Source organism: Triticum urartu, chromosome 1A (genome assembly GCF_056163025.1).
Source record: "Triticum urartu cultivar PI428250 chromosome 1A, HENAU_Tu73, whole genome shotgun sequence".
Lineage (NCBI taxonomy): Eukaryota > Viridiplantae > Streptophyta > Magnoliopsida > Poales > Poaceae > Triticum > Triticum urartu.
Window position 1 is genome coordinate 343835448 of NC_141873.1, and position 9990 is coordinate 343845437.

At 41.7% G+C, this 9990-nt stretch overlaps 1 protein-coding gene across 2 annotated transcripts; it reads left to right on the forward strand.

The window, feature by feature from the left end:
* Positions 1-533: 533 nt before the first annotated feature.
* On the forward strand, positions 534-9101 carry LOC125510698 (protein RRC1). 2 transcript variants are annotated; one of them, XM_048675949.2, is made up of 18 exons: positions 534-763; positions 1186-1260; positions 1365-1497; positions 1650-1695; positions 2814-2865; positions 2945-3085; positions 3466-3585; positions 3684-3849; positions 3968-4080; positions 4217-4288; positions 4816-5037; positions 5342-5400; positions 5490-5568; positions 5678-5815; positions 6499-6723; positions 6801-7585; positions 7724-7899; positions 8099-9101. In XM_048675949.2, the coding sequence occupies exons 2-18, from the start codon at positions 1201-1203 to the stop codon at positions 8359-8361; spliced, it is 2850 nt and encodes a 949-aa protein (XP_048531906.1). In that variant the 5' UTR covers positions 534-763; positions 1186-1200; the 3' UTR covers positions 8362-9101. The 2 variants fall into 2 exon arrangements, with proteins under 2 accessions (XP_048531906.1, XP_087376943.1); XM_087520817.1 differs by lacking the exons at positions 534-763; positions 1186-1260; positions 1650-1695.
* The last annotated feature ends 889 nt before the right edge of the window (positions 9102-9990 follow it).

Below are 9990 nucleotides of genomic sequence, written 5' to 3' on the forward strand. Positions count from 1 at the left end.
CTGACTTATTTTGCAACCGAGCGTTTGTTACGGGAAATAACGAATAGGCATGCGGGGGCGGACATCGGATCGGACGGCTATCAGCTCGGGTATCCAACGGCCGTCGAGGCGACAGATAAAATCTAAACATCAGCCGACGGACGCGTAGCAGTGCCCAATTTTTTTAGGGCTATTTACCCTGTTAAAAATTACTCCCTCTGTTCCTAAATATAGGGTGTATTGTTTTTGGCACGGAAATTAAAGAACACACATTGAGGGAAAATTTCACAGGTTTTGGGCGAGATTACACCTGATTAATTGACATGACAAAACAGAGGAGCTTGCCTTATATAAAGAAATATGATCAAATCCTTTAAAAAAATTATCCAAACGAGTGGTGCAATGCAATATACTTTATATTTCGAACTTTTTCTTAAAAATCTATACACCTTATATCAAGGAACGGAGGGAGTACTTAGCTATCTACCGTGTGGCCCCGACTCCCAGTCACCAATCAGCACCCTGGCATGTCCTTGATCTGGTAACTGGATGTTAATCGGACGGTGCAGGTGGCTTTGCTCCTGAACCTCCCTTCCTCGCAGGTCCCAGCCTCCCAGGCTCATTCCCTCTCTTGGCCGACCCCCGAGCCGCCGGACCCCGCTGTTCGCCGGCGGCAGTAGAGAAGCGCCCGAGCTTCCTCCCAGCGAAGCGGCGCCACTTCCACTGTTCCAAGCTTGGAGCGGAGAGCATTCAGGAGATCCATCCAAGCCGATTCCTTCTGCTGGTACGAAAATCCTAAAATATTTCTCTCGATTGTTCTAGGAGTGTTTTGTTTGTTGCTGCGAGCAATCACAATACCCTCATAACCTCATTACTCTTCCAATATTCGCAAACGCATCCAGTTCTCTGTGGATTCGGCCCGGTTTGTTGCAATAGCAGCTTGTTCCCCAAAATTTCGAGGGTTCGAATGTGTTAGGGTTTAGGTTACTCTGCGCGCAATTCTTCCCGACCTCGTGGTTTGCGCCTGCTGTTGGTAGGTCACATGCGCGTAAATCTGTGTGTACGAGCAGTACGAGTGCTATGTCTACCTGTGCTCGCTGGGATCTGGGAATCAAGAGTGACTGCAGTGATTAAGATCGCATATAGGGTGGTAGAAACATTTATGTGTGCTCAGATTCTGATGTTCTGGTGATGATTGTATGACAGTGTCCAGAACTACGGATGAGTTCGAAGAAGGTTCCGTTCAACCGTCATAAGGAGAATGAGGAGGCGAGGAAGAAGGTCAGGGGTTTAAGTCCCTTTTAACTTTTTTCTGAGACACGTCCATCTTTTTTTACATGTAAATTTCGTTCATATCTGATTTTAATTGCTTTTGGTATGTTAAGAGGGAGGAAGATGAAGCGGCGCGCGTCTATGCGGAGTTTGTTGAGTCATTCAAGGGTGAAAGCACATCTGGATCGAAGTTTGTCCGTGGGGGCGTGATTGATCCCAATGCCAAGCTGAGAGCTGATTCTGAAGGTTAGTGATAGTGGTTTCATTTTACTATACTTCGTCATAGTTACCTTTGCGCCTTGCAGTTTCAGTATCAATCATGATGGATCTATGCACTATTTCTTTTATTGCTCCAATTAATCAAGAGGCCGCCATTTTTACTCGTTCGGCAATGACAGGTGGAAAGTCGAAAGATGGGTGGTCTGTTCCAAAGAAGGGCAGTAGGTAAACGGCAAAAATTACTTGATTTCTAGAAGATTGTATCCTGTGGCAGCACAGCTACATCTTTAGAAATCACGTGCCAGTATGATCAGAATTGAGAATTTTGAGACCAAGAATGAGCAATTTTTACACGCTTGATGTGATATACCAAGGCACATAATTTATTATACCTTACAATTACGATTCATGATTATTCGTTCATATACCTTTTATTGCCCAGTGCTTAATGCATTTGAAATAGTGGTCGGAAGAAGAAAACTCTCTTGCACCCCCATGCACTCGCACATCCTCAGTTGCATTTATGCTGTAATGCTGACTATAGCTGCGCCTTCTTGACAGAGCAATTCCTTGTTGCTGACATAGTGCTTAAGATGATGATGCTGTTACAGAACTTATGTTTAGCAGTTTTGTAGTACACTAGTACCATGGCAATGACTCTCTGTAGTCATGGAGACACCAACCATGGAAGCATCCATGTAAACTTTAATTAATTGTGAGACGACTGTAAATTTGTAAACATATACGAATAATAATATAATGATTTCTCATGTTGTATTTGTTGGTATCACTGTAATAACTACCAAATGCATCAGAACAATGTGGAAGTATTTTTCACAATAAAGGAACATTTTCAGATTATTATAAATGTTTTGATCATGGGCAGCGTTGCAGAGAAATTCTCATAATTGCGCAAAAACCAACATATTAAGCTTAATAATTAGTCTAGATTTAGGGCCATTTCATGGCTGCTGCATCATAGGTTATGGTCTGTAAGTTAAATACATGCTATTAAATTACACCAATGCCAAGCACGGCCTTAGGTACTTCTGAAAAGCCGTTGCAATGTCGGACGGAGCTTTACTTGTGGTGAAATAATTATGTGTGTGTATTGGATCGACATGATTTAAATAGAGAAAATCTACCAAAGTGTCATTAACTTATGAGAATATCCAAAGTACCCCTGTAGAGTGAAGTAGGTATTTATTTTGGTTGTATTGCTCCTATCCTTTCGCCATTGTTGTTATCTGCAACCCCATGATATATATGTGTACAAATGATATGCAGCATAATCTGACTTATGAGCTCAATACATAGCTTATGTACGTCATATCATTATCCAGGTATGTTCCATCTTTTTTGCCGCCATCATTTGGGAAAGAGCCAGACAAAAAGGTTAGCGCACTTTTATAGTTCTTATGATTGGCTCAGTGGTCAGTATGGTTCTTTGATTGAGCATTATCTTGACTTGCAGAAGGAAGATGAGCGGCCGAAGGAAAAGGAAAAAGGAAAGCCACGGGCAATAGATAAGTTCATGGAGGAACTCAAGTTTGAGCAAGAGCTTCGGGAAAGGCGTAATCAAGAACGTGACGGTCGACACGGTGACACCTCCACGGTAGGTATTATATTATGTTAAAGTTGATCTTTTGGTTCTTTCTACTAGACATAAAATCAAACAAATCCACAGGGCAGTTTTGATTATATTTAGCATGCTGAAGTATTCTTGTCAAATAGAATGTAGAAAACCAACCCTGCCAGTCAACTTTGATAAACATTTTCTAAATAAGTTTCCAGCTAAATATGATAAATCTGTTGACTGGTTCCCCTAATTGTTTTCTCTCAGAATCTCTGCGGTTTGCCCTTGTACTCCCTCCGTTCCAAAATAGTTGACCCAACTTTGTACTAACCTTAGTACAAAGTTAGTACAAAGTTGGGTCAACTATTTTGGAACGGAGGGAGTATTTGATATACTGATGATTGAAGATTTTCCTGCAGTCCTCTAGCCATTTTGATGAACTACCAGATGAATTTGACCCCAGTGGGAGAATACCAGGGTCATTTGATGATGGGGATCCACAAACCACAAACTTATATGTTGGCAATCTCTCTCCTCAGGTTGATTTTTCCCACCGTACATGTTCTGTCTAGACACAGTTTTAAGTGTATAGGCATCATAGTTAGCTTACTGTGCATTATATGCCATATGTTGTTAGGTGGATGAGAATTTTCTTTTGAGGACATTTGGTCGGTTTGGACCTATCGCTAGCGTCAAGATTATGTGGCCTCGAACAGAAGAAGAACGCAGAAGGCAAAGAAACTGTGGGTTTGTTGCATTCATGAATAGAGCAGAAGGACAGGCAGCCAAGGATGAAATGCAAGGTTACTGTGCACTTCCATGTAGTTGGGATCATGTTATAGGACCTTAAAATAGTAACCTTTTCGTACTTTTTAAAATTACTTATATTCCTGTTTTCAGTTACTAAATTACTTAACGCAGGTGTTATTGTATACGACTATGAGCTGAAGATTGGGTGGGGCAAATCTGTTGCTCTTCCATCACAAGCACTGCCTGCTCCTCCTCCAGGACATATGGCAATCAGAAACAAGGAGGTTGCTCCTTTCATTTCAAAAATTTCTATGTGCAGCTCACTCTTATATATATATTTTTGGAAGTTTTAAGTAGATGACATGTCTTTGGTGTTTCTCTGTGAGTTGTACGACCTCCTTATGTTTCTTTGATATACAGGGTGGTACTGTAATCATATCTGGTCCTGGAGGTCCACCTGTTGCATCAGTTACACGGCAAACCTCAGAGCTGGTTGGTGATCTCTTACATATACATCTGTCCTTGTGTGGCATACTGTTCTTGATATCCATGCTATTTGTGTAACCATAAAAGTAAAATCATTAAAAAAAATCCACGTTTTCTTTGAGATAGACCTTTTGAGGTATCATAACGCGGCTTGTTTGAGCTCTCTTTTCAGAAAATATCTAAGTGCTTGAGTTGTGTAGGCCAAGAGAGTTCATAAGTTGCCCTGCTGCATACAATTTAACATGAATAATATTTTTGCCATCTTTCTTAAGTTGGCACATAAATTCTTTAGCCCTTTCACATATGTTCACTACGTGATATGTTCTGGGTGGGCTCTCTTATTTCGGTTATGGATTTTGAATCCTTTTTCACTATTACTCTTGTATGTAATTCGGCCAGCTACATTCTTTAGTATCTTATAGGCCTAGAAATAATATAAGAAGTTTTTCCTTGGTAATAATTTTAGATGTTAGTTTGTGTAGTTAATTTTCCTCAATTCTAATTCCACTCCGGGGGTTCACTTGGTTTAACAGGTCCTTACTCCAAATGTTCCTGATATAGTAGTTGCTCCACCAGATGATTCACATCTTAGGCATGTGATTGACACGATGGCTCTGCATGTACTTGATGGTGGATGTGCTTTCGAACAAGCTATAATGGAAAGAGGACGAGGGAATTCTTTATTTAACTTCTTGTTTGATCTTAAATCGCAAGAGCACACATACTATGTCTGGCGGTTATACTCCTTTGCTCAGGTATCCACTGTTGTTTATCTTGCTACAATTTCAATGCCATCTCCTCTATGATCTATCAATAGAAGATTGTTTGTATCGGTTGTCATACAGACACATATTTTATGACATTTTCCAGTATATATTTTTGCTCAGTGATGGCCTATTGATTGGTCGAAATGAGTAGTGTATTGTTTAATAAAATTTATGTCCTTCGACCTCCTGATTATGTTCTGTTCAGCTTGGTCTCTAGAATTTGGTAGTATATGTGGGAATCACTGTGCTGATATAACACTAATGTTTAACTGCTTATGATACTCAAATGCAGGGCGATACTTTACAACGATGGCGAACCGAACCATTTATCATGATTACTGGAAGTGCAAGGTTTGCGTGCACACTGATATTCTGTTATGTGGTTGTCCTGTGCTTATTGACTATCTGGTGACATTGTTGTATTAAATATGTTATTTTAGATGGGTTCCACCTGCTTTGCCATCCAGCCGAAGTCCTAATCATGAAAAAGAATCTACTTTTGCAGCTGGTAGAAGCAGGGTAAGGTTTGGTTGGCCTTGGCAGAGACTTCTTTTTGGTACTTTGCCTTTATTAGATGGTGCAAATGCTTTGGTCCAGTTACCTGATTAATTTGTGTTTTGTCTCCCAGCGTGCGGAAGTGGAGCGTACACTGACTGATTCACAGCGTGATGAATTTGAGGACATGCTACGCGCATTGACATTAGAGAGGAGTCAGATAAAGGAAGCAATGGGATTTGCGTTAGATAATGCTGATGCTGCTGGAGAGGTAATGCATACCTTGTATATTTGACCTTATCAGTTCATATTTCCTCTTTTCCTTTTGCCTTTAGCTTAAAATTATGAATTCATTCTGGTTGATTGATTCTATTTCATGCGTCCTGCTATTTTTCCTTAATGTCTCAGTTACTCTACGTGAAACATTCTACAGCTCGCAACAATTCCCAAGATCAGTGAATAGCTTGATCATTGTGAGTCAAATCTTGTGGTTGTGGACTGAGATTCATTCTACTCTGCACAGACTTTCTGTCTCAAGCATATACGTTTTGATGGGATTTGGTGTTGTCTAAGGAGAGTAGGAAAGGAGAAGTGGATCAAATTTGTAACATGTAGATTGATGTATATATTTTACTATTGGGACCATCATCTAGTCATATACTCTTACATAACCGCACATGTCTTTTGTTTTGTTGCAAACTGCACTTCAAAGGCCTACTGCATAGTGATGTACTCCCTTGGTTCCTAAATGCAAGTCTTTTTAGAGATTTCAGTAAGGACTACATACGGATGTATATAGACATATTTTAGAGTGTTGATTCACTCATTTTGCTCTGTATGTAGTACGCATTGGAATCTCTAAAAAGACCTGTATTTAGGAACGGAGGGAGTATACTTCAATTTTATTTTATAGTTCGCATTGAATAAAAACTCACCGAGTTTCCCCTTGTATAGATTGTCGAGGTTCTTGCAGAATCTTTGACACTTAAGGAGACATCTATTCCCACCAAGGTTGCAAGGCTTATGCTAGTGTCCGACATCCTTCATAACAGTAGTGCTCCCGTGAAGAATGCTTCTGCGTTTCGAACCAAGTTTGAGGCTGCTATACCTGATGTCATGGAGAGCTTCAATGACTTGTATCGCAGTATTACAGGAAGGATTACTGCTGAAGCTCTGAAGGTATTTGTTGAGTAGTATGGTTTCATTTTCCCCCTTGATGTTTCTACATAATAACACTCATTTATTACTTTCTGCAGGAGAGGGTTTTGAAAGTTCTACAAGTATGGGCAGACTGGTTTCTGTTTTCTGATGCATATCTGAATGGGCTGAAAGCTACCTTTCTTAGACCAGGCAACTCTGGGGTCACCCCTTTCCACTCTCTATGTGGTGATGCACCTGAAATTGAAAAGAAAACTAGCTCCGAGGATGGTACTAATGGATTTAGGCTTGATGAAGATGGTGCCCTGGCCACAGGAAAGGCAGCAGCGACGAAGGAGCTGTTAGGGCTTCCGCTTGCTGAGCTTGAACGTCGTTGTAGACATAATGGCCTCTCGCTATGTGGTGGTAAAGAGATGATGGTTGCCAGGTTGCTCAGCCTAGAGGAGGCTGAGAAGGAGCGAGTATATCAGAAAGATGTCGACATGAAATATGGACAAGGAGAACCTCATAGAACTGGGAGAGAGGATATTGGTTTGAATGCGCGTAGTGCTTCGAGACCTGGAGAAGGTACTGTTGATGGTGAATCAGATATGCTGGGTCTCTCTCGTGTCACAGGTCAAAAGTACTATGGAAAATCTGCATCTGCTGAACCGAAACAAGTTCCAAGCAAGAAGCAGAGAGCTGATCCCATCTTACCAGCTTCTAAATGGAATCGAGAGGATGATGGCAGCAGCGATGAAGATAGAAAAGATGGTCAAGGATTGGGATTGAGCTATTCATCTGGAAGTGATATTGCTGGTGATCCTGGGAAAGCTGATGCAACAGAAATTAGTACTGATCACACAATTCATCATCCAGATACAATTGTTGATGAAGAGCATAGGTATCCAACTTCACCGGCTCCAATTATTCAATCATGTTGTCATTAGTGTTTCACATTCTTTGCTCCAAATATTCAGTCATGTTGCCATTAGTGTTTCACATTCTTTTTTGCTTAGTCGCTACACCTTCTGATCTGCAGGCAGAAGCTGAGGCAGATTGAGATTGGTGTCATGCAGTATCGTGAATCTCTTGAGGAGAAGGGTTTGTGGAACATGGAGGAGCTTGAGAGGAAGGTTGCCAGCCACCGTAGGCGTCTTCAGTCTGAATATGGGTTGTTTTCTTCAGTAGATGGGGCAAACAACAGGCGCTCTTCCGGTATGTAAGAAGGCCACAAGGGAATTACCCTGTCTTTTGATAACTGCATTTCTGTTTCTTTGGAGCATCTCCATCGTTGATACTTATTTTGTTGCTTCACGTAATAGCTTATCTGATAATAACAATGAGCCATGCTGTAGCCCTCAACCTAGTCCAGTGCGTGCATGTTTTTACAAAGAAATGTACTTCTGTTTTGCAGAGAGAATACCATTGGACCGGAAAGAAAGGTATGATGATGCACGCAATTCTTCCAAGAAGCGGCCTCACAGCCCAAGTAAGAGCCGTAGTCCTTCAAAGAAATCATCACTGGATAGAGACCGAGAGCACAATCGCAGCAGAGACAGATTGCATGGTAATGATGTTGGGAGAGACAGAGCACGCGAAAAAAGTTCAGGCCGAGAGAAGGATGATCACCATGATAGAAGCAGAGAAAGAGAAAAGGACAGGAGAAAGGGGAGGTGACTGAGGGTATGTTTGGTTCCAGCCCTACCAAATTTGGTCGACCTTTTGGTTGCCCATGAGTTGGCCAACATCGGCAAGGAAAACGAGCTAGAGTAACCAAAAAGGCATCGGCATGCCAAATACTCCTAGTTGGCAACCATGCAAACAAAGGCCAGTGTTTTGGACATGACCAAAATATTGGTAGGGTAAGTTTAGCTGCCATAACATACATACATACCCTGATACTTGAAGATCTCCCTGTTGTGCACTTGGTTCTTCGGCTGAATAAGCAAGCATCTTGAGGAAGGAAACATTCGAGCTGGGCTGCATCGGCATGGCCTGCTCAAGGACCAGTCTGTAGCGGATTTGAGGATTTAGGTGGCGCTCCTAATGGCGGACCTGTTTTTGTAGTATCAAGGAACAGTAGTTTGTGAAACATAAGTACTTTGATCAAGCAACACTGAGTGAAATGCTGTCAGTTCGTGGCATGGGCTGCAACTAATAAACTTTGACAAGTTGCTATGGATTTGCTCTGGCAATCTTGTTGTTTAACCCCTGTAGGATTCAGCTTAGAATTAGCATGGTGCTACTGCTGCCTCAACTCCTCCGTTTAACATTTCGGTTAATCTGGATGAAGGGCCCGGGATGGCAGGTTGTTTAACTTGCTGGTGCATTCTTCTGCGCATGGTTAATTGGCCGTATTGTTTGTGGATGCTTAATTTTCGAGCTGGTTTCTTTTTTAGGCTGATTTTATTTTTTCAGGCTGGAGCTCATTTCTTTGAACCTAATTTGTGGATGCTGCAAATTCAGGCGAGCGTAGTTCTCTGTGCCCCATCTGACTGAATCATTATACTTGACGTTACGTGTGTATACTTGTAAGATCCTCCTCTGTAGTCCTGTTGCAACGCTCGTCAGAAAACAGCATTAATTTACATTTTTTATCTGCAGGGAATTTAATACGTACGTATATTGCCTAACAAATATGCTTATATGCACACCATTCAACTAAAGAAATGTACACATTTTTTATACTCCGATTCATATTACTTGTCGCTTAAACGGACGTATCTAGCACTGAAATATGTCTAGATACATCTATTTGAGCGACAAGTGGTGTGGATTGGAGGGAGTAGAAAAAATATCCTCTTGCCATGAGAACATGGGAGTGCCAGTGGGAAGGGAAAGGCAGCAGAGCAAAGAAGATCGTGAAGAAAACAGATCGAGCTAGTGATCCATCAACACTCCTTTGACAATCTTTCCACTCGTATGAGCTGCACAATTGGCGCTCGGATCATACAATGATATATTCTGCAATCGATCCATGTATGGATCCCTGCGCTCGCTGTGTATGCATAGTCTACTCCACGCTCACATGTGGCAAGAGTGTGCAACAAGCTGTGTTCTGCTCTGCATGCGCACCATGTTCTGTTGCTGCATCCTCTCGTTTCGAGCCTTTCCCAGTGGCCGCCCCGTACCCCTCACCTAAAAATTGACAAGTGATCTAGCCGGCCAAACACTCACTTTTCCCAGCCGTGGTCTCTGCATCAAAGATGCACACAACCAATATATACATCAACACAGTCATATAGCATCCCTGCACCTTATTATAAAGTGGATTAGTAGAAGCATCATTTAAACATGGAGTCGTAC